This window comes from Hippopotamus amphibius, chromosome 4 (assembly GCF_030028045.1).
Source record: "Hippopotamus amphibius kiboko isolate mHipAmp2 chromosome 4, mHipAmp2.hap2, whole genome shotgun sequence".
Lineage (NCBI taxonomy): Eukaryota > Metazoa > Chordata > Mammalia > Artiodactyla > Hippopotamidae > Hippopotamus > Hippopotamus amphibius.
The window spans coordinates 161,264,188-161,291,263 of record NC_080189.1 but is presented as its reverse complement, the minus strand read 5'-3'; the positions used below and the strand labels follow the sequence as shown (position 1 = coordinate 161,291,263).

Here is a 27,076-nt window from a genome sequence, read left to right as displayed (position 1 = left end):
CACACAGGCAGCCCTGTGGAGAAGTCCATCTGCTGAAGAACTGAGGCCTCCTGCCAACAGCCAGCATGAACTCATCATCCACGGGAGGGTGAGCATCATGGAAGTGGGTCCTCTGGCCTCAGGCAAGCCTTCAGATGACTGCAGCCCTTCTGGCTGACATCTCAACTGCCACCTCATAAAAGAGCCTCAGCCAGAACCACACAGTTAAGCTGCTTCTCGATTCCTGACCCACAGAAACTGAGATGATAAATGTTTATTGTTTGGCTGCTAAAGTTTGAGATAATTTATTAGGCAGCAGTAGATCACTAATGCAACCACTTGGATAAATCTGAAAAGGAAAAGAGAAATGAGCTTTACCGCATTATCCTATCAGAGTGGCCTTCCATCCTACCCAAGCATGTGTCAGGGTACAGTACCATGATGGCGAGCTGCTGGATTATGACACATTTCTTCAATAAAGCCTTAAGAGAGAGATTCTCAACTATTCTGCAGTGAGGAAACTTCACAAGTACCTAAAGTGTGATCAGTAGTATATAAAGTATATTTAACTACATATTTTAACACAGTGTTACAGCTGTGTTTGGCAGATGGATGCTGAGCTGGCTGCAGCTGGTGGCATGGTGTAGTGCAAGGTATATCTGCAATAGGTAAGAGGAGAAATGGAACATCGAGCTGGTGCCAAATACAGATGTTGTGTGTTTGTTAGACTATGGAGAAACCTTTTCTCATGAGTATATTAGAGTCCAGTCACGACAGTAAATAAATAATACCACTCGCACAGCCACACAGCCCTGAAGGATGACCAGGTGAGGAGTAAAACTGCAGCAGTTTAAAGGGCATTGTGAGACTCTGCTCTACTTTAAAACTGATTCCACCACGTGGAATTCACCTGGTTGAGTACTGTTTTGAGTCTTTTAACTCCTTCACGTGTGCTGAGGAAAGTCCTAGTAGGTGCAAGTGTGCTGCAAATGCAGAACGGGTAATGACTGCTCCCAGAGCCGATTTTTGCCCAGCTGAGTGTTAGGGTTCATGTCTAGAGGCAGCCAAAGCTCCTCTTGCCAAACTGAGACTCTGTTGCCTAAAGATGGCAAGACTGTGGGGGTGTGGCTGGTTCTAATCCACCTAAACTTTTGCTTTAGTAAAACAGCTGCCCAGGGGGAAGTCTGGTCTGTGATTATGAACCTAGATATTTAAATGCATTCTGCATACATTAAATTGGTGGATACAGTGTGTCAGATGCCACATTAAGAGACAGGAGTATAAAGATGTGTAAGTCTGGACCTCTAAGGAGGTGGTAGAGGAAAGACATGAAAACCTATAGCACGATGTAAATGACAGAGCTACAGGCAAGTCGGTGGCCTCTCTGTGGGATGGGAGTAGAAGGTGCAGCGAGTGAGGGCTGAGCTAGGCTGGCTCCGGAATGACAAAAAGAACTTGCCAAATATGAACAGGGAAGGGAAAGACAGTGGAAATATTACATATAAAAACCCAGAAATGTTAACAAAACACCTCAAAAAATTCTGCTGACGTCTTCGGTTGACATGAATTAAAAGGGCAGATAATGGGATAAAACCCCCTTCACATGGCATATCAGGCACTTGAACTTTTCCATCTCATCCTCAACCCTCCCCCATGTGCACGCCATACTCCCACAACACTGCACTCAGGCACGCTCTTCCACACCTGCCTGCCTTCACACAAGGCTCTGTGACATTCACTCAGTTAAAAAACAATCATCAGCCCTCTGCAAAGTCTACTCTGGTCTTCCTCTGATAGAGCTTATTCCTTGAGGTCCCAAGATGCCTTTCACATGTTTTTGGTATTGTGACTGTTCTTCTTTGGTATCGTGACTGGCATGTTTTTGGTATTGTGCCTGTCCTTCACAATGACTGTTTCCTACTCATTGACCAATCATTTAAGGCTGGTCATCATTTAAGGCTGGGCTTTGTCCACTCAAAGCCTGGCAATGTCACAGTCATGCAGTGTCTGCAGAATGCGTGAAGAAATGAACACGCCTCTCTCTGGAGTAGTCTTACGTTCCACCTGAAGATGGGAAACTAGAACAAATAACCCTTTGAGGAGTTAAAGGAATCAAATGGAAAATTCATCGGGCTGAGAATTAGAAGTGGTTCTTGTCCCTACTTTATGACCAGGTAGGGATGAGAATTTACACAATCCACTTAACTTCTCTGGGTCTCAATTTTTAATACCTGTAAGACAGGGTATGGATGGATGATGTGGATAGGTTTACAGTATTTCCCGTTTACTGTGGCAGGCCCTGTAAAAATGCTTTCCTATTTCATTTCATGTTTATTTGCTCCTTAGTACCTCCCTGGGAATTAGGCATTTTATCCTCATTTAGGGATAAGTGCAGTAGGTTCAAAGAACTTGCCCTAAGCAACACAGCTAATAAGTGGCTAAAAAGGGGAGGCATCCAAATTGGTCTGCCTCTGTGGAATACCTGCTCTCAAACACTAGGTCATAACATTTAAATCTGAGAGCTTAGATATTTTCAAATAAAAGAATCTGGACCTTCTGAAGCCATATGATGGTACAAAAAAACAAAAACAACAAAACAGCAGTGCTTTTTTTAATCTACTTTTCTCTGAGAAGGAGATGCCTTAAGGAGACAGGGACAAAGTGACAAGTATGTGGAAATACACCAAACAGAGTCTTGAAAGGGGGAACATCCTTCCTGGATGAAAGGCCTGAGCCTAGAGAAAGAAAGAAAATGCGGGACGAGATGAAATGGATAGAGAGGATTAAAGGGATATAGCCTGGCAGAAAAGCAAGGGAAGGGAGAGGAAAACAGGAAGGAACCCTGAGCCAAGCTGAGGATGAAGAGCGGGGGCTTGGACCCGGGGGAGGATGGTGACGCCGCCCCTCCCCGCCGGTGCTGTTTACGGGCAGAGCGACAGGAGGTGGGTGGCCACACTGAGGAGAGAAGGATCCACCAGCATGGCGATTCCAGCGAAAACTGGGGAATGGGATGGGATGACTTTGCTTCTCTAAGAACTGAGGGGGTTAAAAGAGAGACAGACAGCTCAGCCTGCATCTGAGAGGACAAAAAGGGGGGGTGGGGTGGGGTGGGGACCAGTAAGAAAAACAATGACCCCACAGGTCTAAAAGAAAGAACCTGCAGACTGAAAGAGAGGTGATGACAGAGAGTGCCTGGAATGGACCATTTCATGCTTTAAACCTGTGCCAAGCTGAGTAATGTGGGATTGAACCTGTGATTTACCTCAGCTCTGGGAGAGATTCATCTCTGTATCATCAGCCGCATAAACAAACAGTACTGTTTTATAGTGATAATAGGTGTTATTAATACTGAAAAGACCCAGTCGTGTGTAGTACTTTGCAGTTTACAAAGCATGTTCACGTAGATGATCTCATTCAACTCCCGTGACAATCCGGGCATCCTTGCTTCCCGCCTGGCAAAATCGGGCTTAAGTTCACTCAAATGATTTACCTCTAGTCAGGAAGTTCCAGGTGGACCTGGGATTGGCACCTAGGTCTTCCTGTTCCTGGTCCAGGGTTCTTTGCATAGGAATAAAATATAGCCTGTGCCTTTAATAGGCTTACAGTTCAGGAGAGCGAGAACAAAGGCATGGAAGATGATTACACAGGGGAGTATACACTATACTCCAAAAGAGTGGAGGTCAGAGGAAGCAGCAAATTTGAAGGCAGCTGGAAAAGGTCTGAGGTAACTGTAGACTGGACAGGAGAAAGGGATTACTCAAGCAAAGAAGCTCAGCGTGTAGCTTTGGAGGGGGTGCTCTACCTACCCAGTCCTTCCCCCACCAGCGTAGCAGCTGCAAGTACAATCATTTAACAAATATTAAGGGTTGACATTGCGCTAAATGCTGAGGCTACAATGGTGAACAAGATCTACATTCAAGAAATTTCCTCCAAGTCCAAAAGTAAATTGCTAGGGGGTGTCAACTGTTCTTTTGGAAAAGGGAGATGTTCTAGTCTCAGAGTGATGCTCTAATTCATTAGAGAAATGTTAGGAGCTCCAGTTTTTCAAAACTTACTATTTTCCCAAAATAGAAGAAGACTCTGCCTCTCCTTTGGCAGGTGATCAGAAAAGATCAGATCTGCAAAGGGGAAAGGGAGCATTAAAGTGGCTATTTCACAGCAGAGTCACAGAAAAAAAGAAAAAGAGGGTTGTGTTTAGCACCTTACTCCACAATTTCATATTTACCCTCCCAATATCCAAGCTCCATTGTGTATACTATGCACATGTAGTAAAGAAAAAATGCGATACGGGAACACAGTGAGAGAGTGTGCGAAGTGCTGAAACAGCATACCTGGCAGCTGCTAAAACAAAACTTCAAAGATTTGGCTTCTTTGAAAAGCCATCAGGCAGGACCCCACCCACTCCCCCTGCTAGCCACAGCTTCCCTGGGAGCTGGTACACGTAACCACTTCCGCATGTTTGGCTCTGTTCCCCAGGGCTACAGCAGCTCTATAAGCCAAGTCAGAACTGCCAGCCAAGCAGGTGGGGGGCTGGGGCTGGGGGCTGGGTAAGTGTAGGGAAGCAAGACCTCTCCCCAGTATCTTGTCATGGGCATATCTCAGAAAATAAAATGATAACGCTGGGATCTGCTTCAAAGGCCCCCTCCTCTCAGCCAGCCCAGCTCCAATTGGTTAGATACTAGCAATTCAGAAGCTCTGAGCTTTTGAGATTCCCATGGTATTAAAATATGCCCCTCCCAGTACCACAAATTAGTTCAAGAACAGCATCTGTGGTAAATCTCTAGAGCTAAACAAAAGAGGCTTGACATCTACAAAAGAGCCTAAGAGGATAAGCAAGAATATGCCTTTCTTTGTACTTTTTTTTTCCCACTGACCAAGTGTGAGTCTTTGTCACATCTTTGAATCTTCTGGGTCAACCATCTTGTCCTGTGCTGCCCAATACGGTAGCCACGAGCCACATGTGGCTTTTGAGTACTTGAAATGTGGCTAATATGACTGAGGAACTGAATTTTTTCTTTTATTTTAATTAATTAAAAAATTTAAAACCCACATGTGGTTTGTGGCTATCACATTGGACAGCACGGATCTAGCCACTTATTCACCAAACACTTACTGAGCAATTTGTACAGGAAAGTGTAAGGATATAAAGATGTGTAAGACAGTCTCTGCCCCTCAAAAGCTTACAATCTAATACAAGAGGTAGGACAAGTATACAAACAACCACAATACAAAGAGGAGTGGTACGTGTCATACCAGAGGTAAATAGATATTAGAGCTTGGAGCATGGAGATGGTGGCCTGACATTATGCATTTGCCATACTAACCACCCAGGTAGGGGATGCCAGTACAGTTGTCCCTTGGTATCTGCAGGGGATTGGCTCCAGGACCCCCATGGATACCAAAACCTGAGGATGCTCAGGTCCCTCATATAAAATGGCACAGTATCTGCATATAAGCTACACATATCCTCCCACATACTTTAAATCATCTCTAGATTACCTCTAATACCTAATATAAATGCTATGTAAACAGTTGCTGGACTATATATAGCAAATTCAAGTTTTGCTTTTTGGAACTTTCTGGATTTTTTTTTCCTAAATATTTTGACCCATGGATGCAGACCTGTGGATACCGAGGGATGGCTATAGGTCTATCTAATAAAGGACAGTGAGGAGAGAGGAACTACTATAAAGAACACCAAAAATCTGCAACATCGCACATATTCAGTAAACACCACAACTTATTAGTCAACCAATATGAAAAGCCTGGAGTAAAGAGATAGCCAATCCTATACTGGGCTGTCAAAGATGGCGGGTGCCCTTTCACTCTTAAGTACCTTCTAGGAGTGGGTCTCAAGACTCCTGTGGGTTAGGTGGGGTCGGGGGAAGGATAGTGAAAAGAAGCGTCTCTGCCTTTTCCTCTTCTTCCACACCCTGCCTCTTCCAACGGCGCCACCCCTGCCCCGCCAAATGCAAAGGGCCTTTTGCTTGTATGGCACTTTCCATCTTCGATAACTAGAAAGAACTGAATAGGGTTCAAAGAAGAAGCAATAAGGACCTGATGACTTGGGAAGGCGGCTGTGTGAGCTCGAAACTCAATGGAGAAGATACAGGGTTTTTTTCTCTAGTGTTCAGATCACTAGGATAGGAAGAACCACAAAGATCTACTCTCTAGGAAATAAAATTGTGCATTTAGCCAGAGCTTCCCCTGAATTATATCTTTTAGGAACATGAGTCCAGTGGATGAAGACTAGAAGGAAGAGAAAGCCTAACGACATCTGCTTGGAATGTCATCAGGGAAGGCTGCAGAAAGGCTGAGTTGAGCTGAGCTCTGTAGGAGAAAAGGGTTTGGACACAAAGATACAGGTGAAGAGCAGGTGGTCTGTTCATTCATTCATTCATTCTTTCACTTAATATTTGTTCTTTATGTTTAAGTGCCTACTGTTTACCAAGGCACTGGGACACAATAGTGAATAAGACAACTTATTTTCGTGAAGTAATGAGAGTAAACTAACAGGATAAGCGCTGCAGAATGGTATAAGGATGTAGTCATGCGAAAACATACTATTTTTGATCCACAGAGCTGGGCTGGAACTAAATGTGTGAAGAATAAAACTGGAAAGGTAGACTGAGGCCAGATACAGGTATTCACCTTGAAAACCTGGTCAGGCTATTTCTTGTTTTTGTTTTGTTTGTTTTTGTGGTACATTGGAAGGTCTTTTTATTTCTTCCTTAAAAATGTTGTTTTAATTATCAAAATTAACAAAACGTCAACAGACCATCTTTAGAATAAGGCAAATTAGAAAGACTTAGCCGTGAAAGGAAGAAGCCCAATTATACCACATTTCCAAGAATGTTTTCTCCTCCAATTTTTCGTTATCAGCAATAAAGTCAATATTTTGCTATCTTTGATTTTTTTCTATAATTTCTCATTTAGTTGTGACCTGGAGGCAAGTGGAAAGTATGATTAATGATGCTTCATAAGCCCCCAACATCAATTTCTAGACCTTTTAGTTGTATGAACTGAAAAATCTCCTTTTTAGTTAGGATCCAGCTTGATTTCAGCTTCTATCACTTAAAATGCAGTGTTGCGTTTTAAATGTTTTGAATTTTATACTAATAAAACGTAGTAGTCAAATACATAGTTCCCATTCACAGTCCCTTGAAAATGCCTTAAACACCTCGTACATTATCTCCCTTTTTCTTCCTCTCCTTTTCTGCACCAGTCTGTAGCCTATATATAATCTGGGACTGTATTTAAACCCTACCTTAAACCCTTCCTCTGCAGAACCTTACCTTTCCACCAATCTTTAGTACCTTTTCTGAACTGCAAGCTCCTCTGAGCCCGTATGCCCCCCCTTTAATCACTCACTCTATATTTCACATGCAAAAAGTGAGTCAACATCCAGGGCAGTATTCTCCAGACCGCCCTGCTGAGTGTCAGCTCTAACTGTACAGAAGTGTGGAGCACATTTCTTGATCCTCTCATAGTTCCCCGCATAGCACCTCGGAGCACAAAGTAAACCTGCAATTACCTCTTAATTGATTAATTTTAGCCTTGCTACGTACCAAAGCTCCTGCTGCCCTTCCAGAGTCAGTCAACACACCTTTCTTTTCCGTGAAGTTTTTGCCACTTTTTCCAGTCCGGGTGATCAATTTCTCCTCTGAACTCATACCACTGATAGCATAATCCTCTTTTTCAGCAATTAAGTACATACTGCCTTACAGTACTTGTATTAATAACTTAAATGACTATCAACTTTCCTCCGGACAGAGAGAGACCCTGTCTGTTACCTCCTTCAGAGTCAGCCCCATGCCTGGCATTTAGGAGATATTCAGTAACATGTTAACTTTTTTAGGATAACACTGTTTTAACAACTACCAGATGAAGCCATTTCCCAGCTGGAACATTACTTATTACCAGTTTCACCTTTCTTCTTTTTCAAATATTTCAATATACTAAATATTTGGTGAAGGTAACAAAACTCTTCTCTTAGGGTCTTGTATTTCAAATGTCAGTGTTGGGTTCAAGCAGCTAGCAAGATATTTGAGAACACTAATAATATAGGCAGATTTTTTCGTCTACTCAATTTTCCTTGGTGCAACCCAGTTTCACGAGAACATAATTTGATTTCCTGTAGCCTTTAAGTACAACCTATTTATTACCCCCCCTTATGGTTTCCTTACCTGTGGTGCCAGAAAGCCTGATTTTCTCATCTAAAGCCTTCTAGATTATAGTCACGTTACTGTGATGCACCCATATTTCATTTTCATCACAGAAAGAGAGTAAAACTTCCTTTAAAAAACCAGGCAAAACGTGGTATTGATTATTGGTTTTGAAGCCAAATTAATACAAGTCTTAGCCTGATAATTCATGAAAGCCAAACAACATCCCTTTATTGCCTCTGAAGCATAAGAATGGTCCACTTAGGACAAGAGTGCTAGTTACTCATTACGAACACGTGGGCCTGCCACATGACGTCACATTTTCAACCCCTAAGCTCTCATGTATTGCCTCTCTCACTCCAGCCCTATTTGCATCTCCCAAAGAACACTTGGCTCTACATTAAAATGTTACCTTTTTAAGTTTAACTTCTCTTATTTTTCCTTAGGAACATTTTAACAGTTAAAAATCAAAATTTTACTATATGGATCCTTACTTCACAATACAAATAATGTAAACCTCAGCATTGTGATCAGGTATAACTGCTTTCTCTACTGTGATATGATCTGACACTGCACTTGAGTGATGGCCAGTTGTATCTAAATTCAGTGGTGTAGCAATAATACCGTATCCTAAGCAAGTCTAATTTTATGTTTCACCCTTTTCTGGAAAGGGAACTAAGAGTTATCAAGAACCTAACCAAAATCAGAACTTACAACAAAATTTTGCGCCTCAAGATGGCTGCAAGGACGAGAGAACCTATGCTCCTTTCCTGAAACTATGAGCCTGTTGTTTCCTTTTATTAAAATAGAGATACAGGAAGTTTTTTTTCCTTTTAGCTTCTTAAATCCTAGGACTTACAAAAAAAAAAAAGGCAATAAAAAAATAAAAAACAAAAACAAAAACAAAAAAGGCATTGATATCTTAGTTGTAGTTGGTCAATAATATGCTGAGAGTCTTTTAGCAGAAAGATGGGCAGGAGAGTAGGGTGAGGTCCTTAGCTAAAGGTTCAGTGAAGCCAGCTGGTCATCTTTCTAAAGTTGTTGAGTCAACATTAAGTAACCTTTAAAGATGGATCATCAGTGTTTCTCTACAAGAGTCAGAAAGAAAGATATAGTGTTTCTTCACCACTGTGATTCTTTCCAAACTCATTCAGGGCTGGTAAACAGCTAGGTTGGAAAGATAGAAGATGATAGGAAAACCATGTGAGAATTAAACTGAATTATGAATTAAGCAACTCTGATAAAATTTCCTAATTCTAGAAAGGAGTCTCATTCAGCTTGTACATGGATTTTCATCATTCAGTCCTCTTAAAATCAAAATAATCATCAATTGTGGATGGATATCAAATTACAAAGTGAACAGCTAAATAAGACAGGGTCTTGCCTCTAACAATGACTCTGTGTGTTTGTGTCCGAGTGTGCGTGTGTGTGTGCGTGTGTGTGTGTGTGTGTGTGTGTGTGTGTTAATCCTGAGGAAATGTATATAAGGTAGTTTATCTTTAATGCTTTCAGAGGAAGGGGAGGAGGCAGACTAAATTGGAAAAATGCTACACTGGCAAACCACAAAGCAAACTGCACTGTATTGTGGCTTGCAGATAAGAAAGGATCCCTGTCTTTCACTCCTGATACTAGGCCCAAACATTCCCAAACTTACTTTGCCCAGGCCCTGGTATGATGTCCAGCCAGCGATCTTTGACACATTTCCAAAGTTTACCAACATTCCTTCAATAGGCAGAAGTCCAGTGACTCTGGTCTTGGCACAAATACCTAGAGCACTCAGCTCTCTTGGTGAAGGAGGAACTGTAGGATCTGTCACAGAGCTCTCACTGACACACAGCATAACCCTTGAGAGGTTATGTGTCTGGCTGAGTGAGAAAAGAAGCAGAGGCATTTCAGAAAGAAGTTCAGGCCTTTATCACTCATGTGCCAGAGAAGCGTTTTACTCCAGGGGAAGGAGTGGTAAGAGCTAAGACTCAGGAGGAGGAAGAGGTCAGGTAAACTTTATTTTATGGGAAGGAAGGAGGCTAAGGAGAGAAATATCACTTCTGCAGAACTCTGAACAAGAAAGAGTTTCTTTTTGCTTCTAGGCCCCCCAAAAGTGGTTTCTTTTTGTGATTGTGCTCTTTGGCTAGAGAGTGTTGTTTATATAACAGGATAAAGTACAAAATTATAAGCTCCAAACTCCTCCAGAGAAAAGCTCTCCCAAAGCTCGACCCCCAGGATGGATGGAAAATATGAGTGTTTACTGGCTGGAACATTGAGCCGCAATGGAAATTTCAACATTCAGAAGAAGATAGCAGAGAGGAAGGGCCTGTTGAGTAGAAAGAAGTCACCCTTCAACAAAGGGGTCAAAGAAAAGGAAGAGTCTCCTGTTGGCCCCACTCTGATGGCCCTTCCTCAGCTGGAAAGGCTACATCTCTGCAATCCAGCTCCAGGAGTGCACTGCACATGGCTGATGGCCAGTTTCCTCTAAACTAGATACTAAAACAAGGAGTGTAGCAATCCCATACTCCAAGCAAGTCCAATTTTAAGTTTCTCCTTTCTTCTTTTTGCCTGTAAAGGGAACTAAGTGGTATCAAGAACCTACACCAAAACCAGGCACTATACTGGCTACTTTCAAAAACACAACTCAACTAAATCGTATAACAACTTAATGAGATAGGTATTATTATCTGCATCTTTAAGCAGATGGAGAAATTGTCGCTCAGAGAAGCTTGCCCAAGGTCACATACTCAGTAAGGCAAACCCTAAAGTTCCTTCTCTTTTCACTATACCATGCTGATTTCTTCACAAGAGCTGATGCCCTCCTTTCCTACGAAAGGAAACATCCTTTTAAAGAAATAGAAGCATTTAAAGGACTAATTTGAGAATAACTCCTCTAAACAGAAGTGGAAAATGGAAGCTAAGCCTCACCATTCTGGTCGCTGAGTAATTTTTGCAGAACTATGGAGCTCTCTTTTAAAACCTCACATACTCCTCCTCCTATTCTCTTTTTATTGTGGTTAAAAAAAAAAAAAAAGCATAACTTTCAATTTACCATCTTAACCATTTTTATGACTGCAGTTCCATAGTGTTAAATATTATCACACTGTCATGCAATGGATCTCTAAAACTTTTTCATCTTGCAACTCTACAGCCATTAAACACTAACTCCCCCTCCTCTACTCCCTCAGCCCTTGGCAACCACCTTTCTACTTTCTGTTTCTACGATTTAGACGATTTTCGATACTTCATAGGAGGAGAATCGTACAGTATTTGTCTTTTTGTGACTGGCTCATTTCACTTAGCATAATGTCCTCAAGGTTCAGCCATGTTGTAGCACGTGACAGGGTTAAATCCTTACATCCTCTTCTTTATTCTCTTCCTTGTAATTTCCTGTGTCAGAAAATTTTAAACTTTGTTACACGCTGCCCAACACCGCTTCCTAACTGTTCCATGCATATGTGGCTCCTTCTCGCTACTGGATGGTAACCTCTGAGTGACCCAACACCAGGTCTTCAAAGTCTTTTAGACCCTACCCAGTGCCCAGCACTGCGCTGAGAATATAGAAGATACATCCCGGACAGTACACTCTGGGAGACTGGGGATGATTCTATCTTATTTGTCGCTACTCCCCAGCAGCTAAAACAATGCCTGACACATAGAAATTGAATAGAATATGTTTGGTTTTTTTTTTTTGAGGAAAATAAACTCAATATTTCTGAGGACTGACTGAAAATGAAAAGATGGGAAGTCAGTCCTGAATCTCCAGCAATACTTGTAAGAAATAACCTAAAAGAAGGGAGAAAACTATTAGCTAGGTATCAGAATCTCTGAAAATCTGATCCAAAAAGTTACATAAAGGAAGGTACCAGACTAAAATGAGAATATGAGGGCAGAGGAACAAGGTGATGTGAAGTATCGCCCAAATTTCCAAGATCTGGGACTTCCTTTTACCCCGTTCTCCAGTACAGAGTTTAAAGTTCTGACATACAGCTGTTTCGCAGAGCAGAGGCCACCAGGCCAAGCAGCCTGGGCCCACAAGGTCTTGCCCTGTCACAAAAAGGAAGAACAAACTCATGGCTGTGCCTTCAACCTCCCCCACCTTTAACATCGAGGAACAGACAAATCCCCAGGTTGCGTGTGTGAAAAAGCCAGAGATGGATAAAAATAATTCAATGACAAATGCTGGAAAAACATACAAAGGGGCAGAAGCCAGACATTCGTGGGATTCCCTGACAGCTCGATCCACAAGGAAGGGCTGGACTGGAAAAAAACAGAGCCTCAGGTTCCTGCCAAGCCGTCTGAGGCCCTGTCCTTCCCAAATCATTCCAAGCAGCAGCCAAAACTTTACAGTAACCCTTCCAAGGTCTCCCAAAGAAAGATGCTCTCCTCACCTAGAAAGTGCTCCTCCCTGACATGGTCCAGTTCCATGCAAGGCTGGCAGTAATGAGGAGATGCCTCTGCACATCAATTCTCAGCTTCTAACAATTCCCCGTGTGCCCAGAAAAATGGGTAATTAAAAGGCAGCTTGAAAAACCCTACCCATTTCATTGGCTAAAGAAAAGCTTAATAAGCAGGGATCAGCATCCAGAAATCATACATAATCCCTTTAAGAAAAAAGAGGTCGCTGACAGTTTGGTACCTGCATCCTGGAGGCTGGATTGTATAATTCTCAATTGGCCTTGCTCGGAGGCACACCTCAGGCTTCTAAACATGTGACTGTATTTGGCCCTGACTACGTTCTCTTCTGGAGAATGGCCTGCAATTAATCTCACTTATTACCTCTGAAAAGTAACAACAGAGAAATGGCTGGCCAAGTCCAACTCCGAGTGTCTAGGGAACTGCAAGCTCCACGGCCAGGCCTCAGACTGTCTGGGCAAGGCGTGGGCTCTCTGCCTTCCTCTCCCACAACAAAGCTCCAACAGGGACTCCAGACAGACCAAAGGAACCGAGGGATTTGAGGAGCTGGGCTGAGCTCACACTGACCCAATGGGAGACGACAGCCCTGGGCTACATTTGGGGTGGTTTCAAAACAGCGGGGGAAGAACAAGGTTGTCTGGTGAAAACTTGTGTGAGCCATAAAACCGAGAACAATAGCAGCACCGCAGGGAAATGAAAAATAACACTATTTGCAGAGTTCTTGTGAGTCACCAGTTTTCATTCCTGTGGCTACCAAGTCACCGAATCCTCCAATATGCAGATGAAAAGTACAGCCAGCACTGGATTCTCTTTACATCTTTTTACTGTTTACAGGGCAGCCCCTGGTTGAGTGAATTATGAGAGTTTATCAGCACTGGAATCCACTGATGCTCTTGTAGATGTACAGGTAAGAGTACCTTTTATTTACTTAGCACCCACTTCCAGGGAGATCAAAGTGCTTTAAGGACAACCTAAAAGCTCTCAAACAGGCCAGTTTATATGTAAGTATGCTTATCCAATAAAGAGATTAAGTGAATAGTTTAGGGTCACTTAGTGTCAAAACCAGTAATAAAATTCACATCTCTAAGCTACTAATCCCTTATTCACTAAACTTAGTCACCCTTACTAAGGAAAGAACAATAAGAGACTAAATAAATATCCACAAAACAGTGACTTACCAGGTAAATAAAGAAACTGGGGCATGGAACAGTGCAGAATGCCTCAGGGAGGTCTGGCTGGGGTCCATGTCATAGCCAGTTCTGGAAGGACCTCTGAGGATTCACTTAGGGCTGCTTTAGGGTGGGTATCTCTGGAAATTCCACAAGGAACTGGAACTCCCAAGCTGAGCTTCCAGGCTGTCCTGGCAACCAGAGATTGCACGGGGGCAGAGGAATATTTTCCAGGGCTACCCTGGCTAGAGTGGGGCCTGAAAACTGACCCTGGAGCTTGAAGAGTAGGTGAAGATAGGGCTGTTGTGGGTACAACTAACCCCCAAAGGGAAAGACCAGGTGACTTTGCAGGGGCTACTTTCTGGTGCCAGCGGTTCTGAAGTCGATCGTATCACGTACCATTCTACCACAGCCCATGAGCACAGTCTGGCTGGGAGAAGGCCACTCACAGCTCTGCCCCCTAGGTCCTGCTTCTGACCTTGAGGGATCCCTTCGTCTTTCTGTGTCTCAGCACGAACAGGTGTCACCAGGACAAGCCTCTAAAACCAGCCAAAATTTTTATTCCAAACACAAGTATAAAAAATGCTAAAACTCAGGACTTCCCTGGAGGTCCAGTGGTTAAGAATCCGCACTTCCACTGCAAGGGGGACGGGTTCAATCCCTGGTTGGGGATCTGATCCTGCATGCCTTGAGGTGTGCCCCCCCCCCCGCCAAAAAAAAAAAAACAAAGCTAAAACTCTATTTCTCCAAAATGTAGTCTCGACATTCTGTTTGTTGTATGGAAAACAATTGCAGCCTTGTCATATAGACAATATATCCAAGATTGCAGACAAAATGTGTTCCATAGAAACAAGGCTCTGATTGTAAAATGAAAATGGAATATTTGGAAATATTTTATATGGAAAATAAAGCTCTGTGGTATAAACAGAATTTCTTTTTTACGACTTATGCTTTAGGAATGCGGTTACTCTGTAATTGTAAATCACCAAAGGACAGACTTCTCTGTGAAGAGAATCATGTGGGAGGACGTCCTGTCTTCAAAAGTCCTGCCTCTTGGTCTTCAACTCTTCATAATTCTAAACTGAGATGATTTTTTTCACCCTTGACCACAGTGATCACTGGTATGAAAGACACTGTACCAGAGCATGATGTAATGTGCTTATGTTTATCTTGCTTCCTGGGCAGAGTCTCTGCTTCCCAAATTAGTTCCTTAAGTCATCATCCTAACACCAACAGATACGTGAACAACAATTAGGTATTTCCTCCATGCCCAAGCCTTTGGTCGCCCCTCCAACCTCAGGGCAGGGCAGCATCCAAAGAGGGAGCTGGCTGGCAGAGGCTGATGTGCTGGCCTGGGGTGGGGACTCGGTGGGACACCTGTGGCAGAGCGTCTTAATACCTCAATGGGTCAGAATACTTCATCGTAACAGTCACATTCCTCTCTAGCTCATCTGACTCAGGGACAGATGCAATTAAACCCCTATTTAATAGCCACTAAAGCAAGATGTACTGGGAATCTGTTTCTTCCTACGTTTTTATACAGGGGGACTTAAAATACGGATTGAGACTAGAATTCAGTACAGTGGTTTCTTTTTTACATCAGAAGTTGCTGAGCTTATGGCCAGAATCTATTTGGATTTTACCCTCTGCCACTTTGTTCAACTACGTAAAGGGAATTTCCTTCCCACTTTCCAAATGAACGCTGCCCAGGGAGGCTGTTTGAGTTTAATTAGATAACCTACATGAAAACATATAAAACAAATATGTGCTTCAAAAGAAAGGAGTCCAAAGTTATTGAAACACAATGTAGTACAGGTATAAAAAAAGAATTAGGAGATGAGAAAATGTCAAAAGTCAATACATGAAAATGTTGACTACGAGCAAGGATTAAACAGTATAAACTCCTGCTCTTTCACCCGGAAGTGAACTTGCTGAACTATATCAGAAATTTCCTTTTTATTTGATTTGCCCACAAACTGTCTTACAAGTAAAATGAGGCCCTATATTCAAGCACCATAGGATCAGGACACGCAGGGAAAGGCACCTGTCTTCCTGGTGCCTGTGTAGGGAACTCAAAGTGAGAATGACTTGTGTAGGACCCAGGCTGCCCCTGTGTGACCCAGATGCTGGCCCCAGGGCCCTTCACATACCTGCTTCCAGGAGGGGTGGGGTGGCTCTCAGGAGCTTGGAGGTCTGACTGTATTGACCATGTTGGGCCACTAGGACTGAGGACAGGCCGAAGTGTGGGGGGAGTTGAAGCACTGCTTCTGTTTATGACGCCACTTGCCAAATTCAGGTTTGTTACCTAGAAACAAAGTGAGGGAGATTACCTGATTTACAGAGTTTTAGAAAAGTATCATTAAAAACATAATGGGGAAAATCATACAAAGTCCAGGAGATGCGGACTCATCTGAGTATAAACAGTTGCGACAAAGGCACCCACCAAAGCTGGCTTCTGTGCACATCCAAGAGCAGAGGTGAGGGTGGCTAGTGTCAATATAAGTTAACAGGTATTTGTTCTGCTCCTACAATGTGCAAAGCACCATACTATGCTAGGTGCTGTGAAACACAAAGATTAATAACAAAAACAGCAAGTAATTACTGAGTGTTTACTCTGTGTCATGCAAGGCTCTAAGAATTAGGCAAACTACTTAGCCTTTCTGACCCTTGTGTCCTCATATGAAAGTTTTAAATGCTCAATAAATTTTAGTTATAAATAATAATAATTACCATATAAAGAACTCACTGATTTAGAAAAAAAGATGCACAGGCAATAGAAAAACGGGCACTGACTTCAATAATCTGCTTATAAAAATGGAATATCATTTGCCAATTAAACGATTAAAGCTAGTCATTTCCACTGTCAAGCAAAGAAATGTAAATTACAAGATAACACTTTTGCGTGTTACATTGACATACAATAATAACAAAAAATATAGTACCTAACAATGGCAAAGTGTGATATTAGATACGTACTTATACTATGAGACTATTAATTGGTAGAATCTTTCTACAAATAAATTTGGCAATATATTATTAAAGCTATCAAAATATATGTACACTTTGATGTTATAGTCTAACATAGGAACTATACTAAAAAAAAATTGCAGATCACAAATGAGGTGAGTATTATAATAGCAGTTACTATTTATCAGAACTTATACCGTGCCAAGCTCTCCGTAAACGAGTACACTACAAGCATCTCATTCAAATCGTCACAATTCTATTGGCAAGTATTACTATAATCCTCACTTTACAAAGAAGGAAACAGGAATAAAGGGTAGAACCAGGATCTGAATCATAGTCTCTGAAACTCCAAATCCCATGTCTTACTCACTACACTATACTGTGAACAGAAATTGAAAACAAGCATTGATTTTAATATTGAAAAAGATCTAAATGGCTAAGAGTACTTAAATAAATTATGTTAAATAAATATGTTAAATAAATTTTGCTCTAAACATATAAGGGATTATTATGTATCCATGAGAATTTTTTCAAGAATAATTAATGATACAGGAACATGCTGATATCTCAAGTTAAAAAAAAAAATCACAATATGAAACTGTACTGAGAGCAGATGTAAATTTCCTTCAATGCACACATACACAGATACACACACCTAAAGGGATGTATTACTTTTATAATCCAAAGAAAAAATGCAAGTTATTACGAAAAATACAGGTGTGAGGTGATAAACTTAGTGTCTTGGTGGGGAGAGTGGAATCAGAAAAGAAAGGATGGTTCAAGAAGCATTTCAAATAAGATGCACAGAGGATGCTGAAAAGAGGGAGTATTCAAAGCTGAATGCAGGGTGCTGAGTAGGAGACACTAGGGAATAGTAACATGAGGAGATGTAAATTCCAAGAAAAGTGTCCTATGAAGTGTCCCAGGAAGCTAACAATTTTGACATTTACAAATAGAAGAATTCTGGACTTTAAAAAAATCTGATAATTCTGAAAGAAAATAAGTCATTTCTAGCAACAGTATAGTGCTTCATTCCTATTTACAGAATCCAGTGACAACAGCCCAGGACTGTGTCTTCATACCAAAGGACCCAAATATTTTCTTGGGATGAAAGCCACTTTCCCTAGGTCAGGAGTGATTTCTGGTGTCTGTGGAGGCTGAACCCTCCAGTGTGGCCCCATCTTTAGAGGAAGCCTCAGGAACCAACCTTGGCTTGTCAATTCTGACCCCCTTCTACCACTACCAGGGGAGAAGAAAGACCAGACTGATGAAAGAAAGGGGGGGTTAGACAGTGTGGCAGATTAGGACAGTGTTGTCCGGCCCCCAGTGCCTCTGAAGAGCCTTGTCCTTCTTCCTGCACCCTACCAAGAGGCGACAAAGGTCAGGTTCTCGGACAATCAAACAGACTCCCTGTAGGACTGAACTCACCCCTGCCCCACAACGAGGCCCTCCTCCTTCCTGGCCTGAACCCTGGCCCTAAATATTAGGCTTTTCAAATTAGACATGAGCTTGCAGCTTGTAAAGATACTACAAAGTGGAAAGGTCTTTATGATAACTAACAGCTTCTCCAATTACTGCCTCAGTCAGTTGTGCCAAAAACCTAATAAAGAGGCTTATTAATAATTTATAGTAGAACAGCAATAAAATAAACAAAATGTACATACTTTACCATGTTTAGTATAAACTGTATAGCTTGGAGATTAGTGCATGAGAAGGAGAAGAGCTATCAGGTGTGGTACGTCTTCTCTCTTCCGGCCAGGCTGCCCTTAATTGAAACATCATCTTCACCATCATCGCTAACACTTACTGAACACTCACCATGTGCCATGGGCTTACATGTCTTTGCGTTATTCTGATGTGTGTTATCTCACCTAACCCTGAGCAAGACTTCAAAGCAGGTTCTATTGTTACCCCCATTTTCCAGAAGAGGCAACTAAAGTCTACAGAGGGTGAACAATTAGACAAAAGTAACACCCCTACTAAGTGCAGGGTCAAGATTAAAACAGAGAATGTTTTCCTCCAAATGCATGTGGAATACTTTTCCCAAATAACATGGCTTAACATCTGAGTCCTCACAGTGAAAGTGTGAGGCACTTATAAGTGAGGTTTTATCAATATATCTCCCTCCTTATCCATAACTTGCGGAGGTAGATACTGTGATACTCCCTTTTCATTTTTTATCTTTCTTCTTCTTCTTCTTCTTTTTTTTTGGCTGCTCCACGCGGCTTGTAAAACTTTAGTTCCACCACCAAGGATCAAAGCTGGGCCCTCAGCAATGAGAGCATGGAGTCCTAACCACTGGACTGCCAGGGAATTCCCCCAGTACTCCCTTTTCAGATATGGAGAAACAAAGGGTCAGAGAAGTTATGCTAAGTAATTTGTTCAAGGTCACATAAAAGTTGCAGAACTCTTGTTTTAAAATCCACTTCCTAGTTTTGAAACTAGTAGGGAAACTGTCCTAGTTACCCTTAATTATTAGAGATTTTTGAAAATATCAGATACAGACCTCAAATTCTGAAAACAGTGATTATACAGGGATTGATTACACCTATTCCAGCTTTTTCTCCATTTCCTTAAATTTTATTTCCCACTAGTTACCCTTCACCAGAGGATACTAAAGGAGAGCAACAAACCCCCCAAAACAAAACCATCCTCAATTAGTTTTATTTCTTAGCAGATATAGTAAAAGATGGCATGAACATAAAACTAATTTTGGACTCTTGGTGAATATTGTTTTTTCATGTAACATCTGTTCTGCATTTCATGGATAAAAAAAGAACTGGTAGCCATTATGATTTCCTTCTACACAAAAGCAAAGCATCCTTAATTTATTTTGAGAAAAATAGCAAAAATGACTACTGTTTAAATGCGAGATTATTTAAGGAGTGAGAAAACTTTTAAAGCTTTTCATCTTTCTTTCCAAAGGATTCCTACTCCTCTAAATATTCTACCCTTACTTCTGTGGTTTTGTCTAGAAGATATTCAGTGCCTAGGCCACAACTACCTCCATTCCACTCAGCTCTGTCTTCCTAATAAATAATCAAACAATTTGGGGCTCACTTAGATATGGCCTCAGAGTCTTCTTCACGCAGTCCTCCAGGCAGCCATCACCAGTCAATCAGAACTGACAGGGAGACAACTACTTTCGATCCTTGTTCTAGAACAGCATTACCCAATAGAATCCATCCATCACCAATTGTGATGGAAATGTTCTACAATCTGCAGTGTCCAATACAGTAGCCACTAGCCATAGGTGACTATTATGCAGCTGAAATATGACCAATGTGACTGAGGAACTGGATTTTAAACTTTATTCAACTTAAATTTAAAAGGCCACATGAAGGTAGTGGCCACCTTATAGGATAGCACAGCTCTAGAGCCTCGACCAGATCTGGTTGAAACTTATGGATACAGATTTTATGTCTGGTTAAAGTTCAGTCTAAGCACATTATCCCTAGACTAAATGAATGAAGAATGCCTTTGGGGGCTTCCCTGGTGGCACAGTGGTTAAGAATCCACCTGCCAATGTAGGGGACAAGGGTTCAAGCTCTGGTCTGGGAAGATCCCACATGCCACAGAGCAACTAAGTCCATGCACCACAACTATTGAGCCCGAGTGCCACAACTACTGAAGCCTGTGTGCCTAGAACCCATGCTCTGCAACAAGAGAAGCCACTGCAATGAGAATCCCTCACACTGCAACAAAGAGTAGCTCCTGCTCACCACAACTAGAGAAAGGTTGTGAGCAGGAACGAAGACCCAACGCAGCCAAAAATAAATAAATAAATAAATAAATAAATAAATAAATAAATAAATAAATAAGCAAAATAATAATAAAATAAATCTTAAAAACAAAACAAAACAAAAAAAAGAGTGCATTTGGTCCTTCCTTTCAGCTTCTCAGTTTTTTTCTAGAATAGGCAGAAGAAGTCACTGAACTAAAATGGACCCGAGCATCAATTCTGGCCCAAGCAGCACCTTGTCTTGACTAGGGAAGACCAAAGCGCAGGGCTAATCTCCCAGCATTGACAGATCTACAATGACACTCTACAAGCCAGTTAGAGTTCACACCTGGAAGTTTCTTCCTTAACAAGACAGAAGGATAATGACTATTCCTGTCACCAGGCTGCCTCTGCTTCTCTGTCCACTACATTTCCCCAGATAACATAGTAAAGCCAGCTTTGATCAGATGAAGAGAAAGTGGAAAATGGCATTTATTTATACCTGATTTGCAACGATGGTTAAAATTTCACCACTAAAGATTTTTTTAAAAAGACAGGCTCACAACCCATAAAGACACAGAGCCAGTCACAAAACAGGCTCCTCGTTTTAGTTAGGAGTATCAGGTTATTAAGGTAGGGGTTGTCACCACTGGGCCAGGTCGCTTCTCTGGGCTAATAATCAGAGACGATGCTACTAAATCTAGGCTGGCTAACTCATGAATTTATGCCATTGGTCACAAAGGGGTCTGGAAGACGGGATGGTTAACTAAAACTCATTTTAATTATTGAGTTAAAGAACATGCCTTACTGATAATGGATATCAACACACGTATGTTACCTATAAGAACTTTGTAAGTCTATGTTTGGACCTCTAAAATGTTCTGCCGTAATTAATTTTTAAGCAAATATGAAATCTTTCAGGTTCCACTACAATACCAGCAATAATAACAACAAAGTCACACTAGCACTAATGACGGCTAAATTTAGTGAACACTTTGTTTTTGCCAGGCATTGTTCTAAGCAATTAACTCAATCTTCAAGACATCTGCTGGGTACAATTACTGCCCTCAATTACAGATGGGGAAATGGAGGTTAAGAGGTAAAATAACTTGCTCAAGATCAAATAATTGTTGTGTGTCAGCCCCTAGTTTTGAGTCCTGGCCTGCCTGATACAAAACCTCCCCATCTTGTAGTTTTAACCACTATATTACTCCCACTGCCTCATACCTTTGAATCTGAAATTACTATTCTATCTGTGAACTGGTGGCATTCATTTCCCAGGAGCTTGTTAAAAATGCAAACTCAGCCCAGCCTCAGCCCCAGTGAACAGAAACCTGCATTTGATGAGAGCCACCGGTAATTCACAGGCATCTTGAAGTCTTGAGACGCACTTGCCACAGGGGACGGTAGAAAAGAAAAGAACAGGAAAGAGGAACCTTTCAATGCTTCTCCTCCATAAAGCTCAGGGGATTGTCCCCAAACCAGCAGAAATGCCCTAACGGAGGGAGGGACAAGATATAATACAACCCAAGGGAAGGAGCAGAGAAAATAATTCTATCAAGAACTTTGAGGTTTTGCTATTTCTCATTGTCATTTGGATGTTCAAACGTTAACATGAAAAATCGTTAAATATGCCAAGGATGCAACAGTGGATAAAACAGTTTCGAACAAGCTTCTAAAATTTCAAGTCTACTCATTATGCTGCCATGAGAAATAGTGCTCATTAAAAATAAACAAGACATTTAAGCCTCATAACAACCAGCTTGTTAAACACTCTTCCACCCCTGCCTTTCTCTAGCTGGTCAGTGAAGTGAATGGCGGCCTGTGGGAAAAATCCACGCAGGGGCTTGTACCTCCGCCTAAGCCTCAGGGCCTGCTGGCAGATGTTCCACCCCCTTGCTCTCCTCCTCCTCCTCCTCCTCTGCTCCCATTCTCCTGGAGCGGCTTCTCCCCAGGTTCCACTCCCACTCCCTTCCTCACGTCCATTGCCACGGTGACCTCAGTGCATTTTTTCTTTTAGTACCAAAACTCTGTTTATTTTAGAGCCAACCTTCCGAATAAGGCAGGTGAGCAAATATCTGAATGTGTGGGGTAGGGACACATTGCACGCATTCCATCTAGACAGGTGTTTAAATTACAGCGGGAATAAATACAGGTGATGGATTGAAAAAGGGGGTAGGAGAAACACAGGGAGGGAGGCCAATTTCCGGTGACTGGCCCGCCCAAGTGTTACTGCTTGTTACTGCTGTTTGCTAAAAGTAGCGCTGCTGCCAGTGCTATAATTAAAATATGATGGTATTGCCCTGATGGCTTCCCAGAATACACCCACCACCCACCCAGATATGTAACCTTTTGGTATCTAAAGAGGATCTGGGGCCAGGCCTAACTAGATCATTATTGCTCTATTGGCATGCTCTAGAAATGCTATGGTCCTGAATGCTCAAAAGAAGTCCAAAACTCAAAGATAATTCAATACACATTTACTGTATTGCCGATCATACACAGAGCCTTGGGTAAAGTCCTAAGAGTATGGGTATTAAAATGTGGCCTTTGCCCTTAAGCCATGAAGGAATTGGTAATCTAGTGAGACAGACACCTAGACAAATAGCAATATTAAAGGCCTCCAGAATATGATAATTGCCATAACAAAAGTGTTAAGGAAATTCAAAGAAGGCAGTTGAACTGGGTCTAAAAGGATACGCAGGAGGACTGGTATGGGGCTGGTAGAATGGTAGTGGCTCCTAGGGGAAAAGAAAAGGCAGGAGTAAAAATGCAGAGCCAGATAAGCAGGAAGAATGTTTGAGAAATAGAAAGCCCCCTAATTTGGCTAACACTTAGAGTAATGGAAGGCAGGAAGAGACAAAGGATCACTGTGGCGAGGTCTCTGAATGCCACTCTGAAGAATCTGCTCTTCATCTAGTGGACAGCAGTAAGCTGGCTCAAGGGCTCTGACAGTAGTGCTATGTCAGCATTGTGGTGGAAGCGGAGGAATCTAGTTGAGAGCCACCACAGTCAGGCGAGAGATAATGAGGCTGGGATGCAGGACACACTCTTGCTGGTCTCTCCTCACCTCCCCCCAAGGCTGAAGAAGAGTGCTAGGCCTTGGAACAGGAGAATTGCGTTTGTAACATGATGATAAAAGCTCTCATGTTCATGTGTTCATTGTTCACGTTTTCTCTTTGCATCAGCCCTCTTTTGGATTATATCTTCCCAAGCAGCTGGCACGGCAAGATGGCGCTGCCTGCCATCTAAGGAGAAAGCCTAAGAGTGTGCATCTGAGGCCAGCTTTGTTCTAGGGCCTCATGGGAAAATGCACCTTTCCTTAGATTTATCTCTCCATGCCTCTCTTCAACAGTAAAATGGTTTGAGGATCAAGACTGGGGGTTGGGCCCAGGGAAGGGGGAAAGTGCCCAGGAGGCTGACTAGATGGCTTCGGTCTAGGCCTGAGGCCCGGTGGCAAAAGAAGACGTTGGATCATCTAGCCCACATCACCAAAGCTAGGAATTCCACTCAGGAGTCTGGAGCCAAAAATCTTATAGTAATTAAGAGAAGCTTTGTCCTGGAGGATCCTTCTTTGGGCATCTTCTCCTGACCCTCAAGTGAGAGGCTATGGAATCTGGATTCCAGCCACAGTTCTCCCTCAATCAGTGTTTAATGACCACATATGTGGCAACTTCTAGATCCACCATGGAACAACAAAACCAAACAAACTGACATTTCAGGATGATGAGGTTTTAGTAGATATTTGAAAAGAAAACACAGGTTAATGAAAAAAATAAGATGCCAGTATCCGCTGTGATACTGAGCCCTCGGCCAGATCAACACTAACCAGCATCTACCCCTGCGTGTGCATGTGATCTCAAGGACAAGGCATTCTCCACTCACAGCAGACCCCAAGAGTCTACATTTCTACACATACGGTACATGTCTATAAATGGAGTGGCAAAACCTTTCCCTGACTGGGGCTTAAGGATTTTCACGTGACTTTTACCTTTTTTAACACAGTACCAGGGTGTATCGTTGCTGCTTGGGAAAACACAAGCAGCAAATACAGTTACAGCTATGCCAGGAGAGGCAGGAATTATCCCCAACCTGGAAACTGAAAAATTAGAAGCTTAACTGGTGTTTCATCATTAGCCCTAGGAAGGTCTTCCACACTACTCTTCAGCACAGCGGGATCCTGAAATCTTGTTGCTACCACCTTATGCTTTACTTCCCAACGTTAGATTTATTTTTCACAAAAGAGCTCCCTCAGCTGTAAAGGATCCTTGCCACTACACTGCTTCAAGAGCATAATGGTAGAGTTGAAGAGCTTCATGCCATGTTTTGCATTGTATTATAATTACAGGTTTATTCGCCTATCTTGCCCCACAAATTACATGCTCCTTTAGGACAGGGACTGTATCTTATTCCATTGTATCCCTAGAGTTTACCCAGTAGGCACAAAAGCATTTACATAAATGAAGTTGGTCTCATCTAGTCCCAAATACACCACACACACCCCCCCACCCCCATCTCCAGCCGGCAGCTAGTTTCACCAGTGAGCAGAAAAGTGATTCACGTCACTGGAAGGCTAGCAAGGAAATTAAAGGTTCCAAATTACCTCTTTTTACAAATACCACAAGGGAAGGACTGCTTTGGAATAAGGGGAAATGAAGTAATCAGTGACTAGAGTGAGAGATAAGTGTCGTTCTTGCTATATAGCCCTGCATAATTTTAGAAATGATTTCTGCCTGGTCTTGAAGTTTTGGGCAAAGTTCTCAAATGAGTTAAATAATAGCTTAGACATACAGATTTTGTTCCTTGTCTACACAATGAATATACTACATCTGTTTCTTCTTGGCAATGAAACTGCAAAGGGCTAACACCCCATATGAGATTCACTTAGGGAACCCCAGGTTCACTAAGGCAGTTTGCAAATTTCATGTATCTTATTTATTGAAATGGAGATGGAAATTCAACATTAAAGACTTAGTAACAGCTTAACACGTGAGCAAATCAGCGGCACAGCATTCCCAGTGCAGCTCACAGTCTCAGCATAGCTCACTCTCCTCCTTATAGCCTGGTCCACAAACTCTTAAATAAATCTTGTCTGACGAGGTCTAGCGATGGGGTTTCACAAGATTATTCCATTAATCCAACAAATATTTATCAGACGGTCTGTGGCATTCTTTTGAGAATTGAGGACAAAACAATTTTTTTTTTAATTACAAAAATCCTCATCTTCATGGAGATTATGGCCTAGAGGGGGGTATCACTGAAATATGCAAAGAATGGGTGAAGCAAAGATAATCACAAATTTGGAACAATCATTTTTGGCCAAATTATTGATAAAAATGACCATAATGCTACTTGAAAGTTTTCAGAAGTTCTTAACTTGGAGACCATGGGTCCATAGGGCATCAAGAGGGAGTCGAGTTGGAAGGGGAGGGAGTGTCTATAAACCCTCTGAAATTAATGCACATCTCTAAGTTTGAGTGCACATTTTTTTTCAGGAGAAAAATTATAGCCTTCATTCAATTCTCAAAGGGATCTCTGACTCCAAAAAGGTTAAGAATAACTTCCTATCACTGATAGGAAGATAAATGTTTCTAAATCTGTATTCATACTGTACTTAGAACTATACCAATACCATCTTGAGAACAACGTTCTCTGTGTCATTCACATACAAAGGCTCATCAGAATACAATGGGATCATGGAATTTTCATTCCCCTACCCATGAGGCCCTGGATGATTTAGAATAGGGAAATGCAGTGGCTAGTCCTGCCTGACTTGTTTTACCATATGTTGCTGGAACAAAAGGCAATCCTTGAATAAAAAACACCGGTGGACCAAGATCTGTTACGCTCATGATAAAAGAAAATGAAAACCCAACGTGCCAGATCTGTACTTATTATACAATTTTCATCACTGGATTAATATTAGAGAATATATTCAATTAAGAACATGAAAAGAATCATCCTTAAACAGCTAGTTTTTAACCATCCTTCCAAGGGCACTCCCTGAGCAGGTATTAAATCACTAGCCACAACCACCAACATGTTTTAAGGCAGCTTCAACTCCTTTATAAATTCTCAGATACTGATAACATGAACCTCAAGAAATTTATACTCTAATCACTGGGAGATAAGAGTTAAAACGTTAATCACATTTTTAAAGGGTTTAGGAAAAGTAAGGAATGTCTGCAGTTCTGCTACATTAGCACCAAGTTCTCCTGTTGTATCTTTCCTGTCCCTTGAATGCTGTTATTTACATAATACACATATAGACACTTGGTGTTACAAAATCTAGAAAGAGCTCCAGATCAAGAATTGCCAAAGATATTCCTGGAAAACCCTACTAGATGGCCAAATCCCTTTATAGTGCTTCCAATTTATACATTCAGTTTTTGAGGCGATGGGGGCTGCCATTCTCACTGCAACGCTGGGGATTAAGAAGGCTGTGCAATGTTGAAGGTGACTTCACTACAAAATAATTTGATGGCTTAGCTACAATTCTATAGCAGTGGTAAGCTCCATCGCTGCAGTCTGATGACAGGTGAGAGTTCTGTTATAAATAGGAAGAGGCAGAAAAACACTGACAGAAAGAGTGTGACGTCAGAGAGACTTGGGTTTGAGTCCTGGTGCGGTCACTTGCCACTTGTGTGACCTCAGCAGAGTCACTTATCCTTTCA

General features: G+C 41.9%; 1 protein-coding gene across 14 annotated transcripts in view; it reads right to left on the bottom strand.

Annotated features, from left to right (window-relative positions):
• TTLL5 (tubulin tyrosine ligase like 5) overlaps positions 1-27,076 on the bottom strand; it is a 283,931-nt gene that overhangs the window by 122,857 nt on the left and 133,998 nt on the right. For 13 of the 14 annotated variants that reach the window (XM_057732748.1, XM_057732753.1, XM_057732746.1 and 10 more), the window contains one exon: positions 15,865-16,019. In XM_057732748.1, the coding sequence (XP_057588731.1) occupies positions 15,865-16,019 (155 nt within the window). Of the gene's footprint in view, positions 1-221; positions 329-15,864; positions 16,020-27,076 lie in introns of those variants that run through there. The other variant, XM_057732759.1, reaches the window with a different exon arrangement.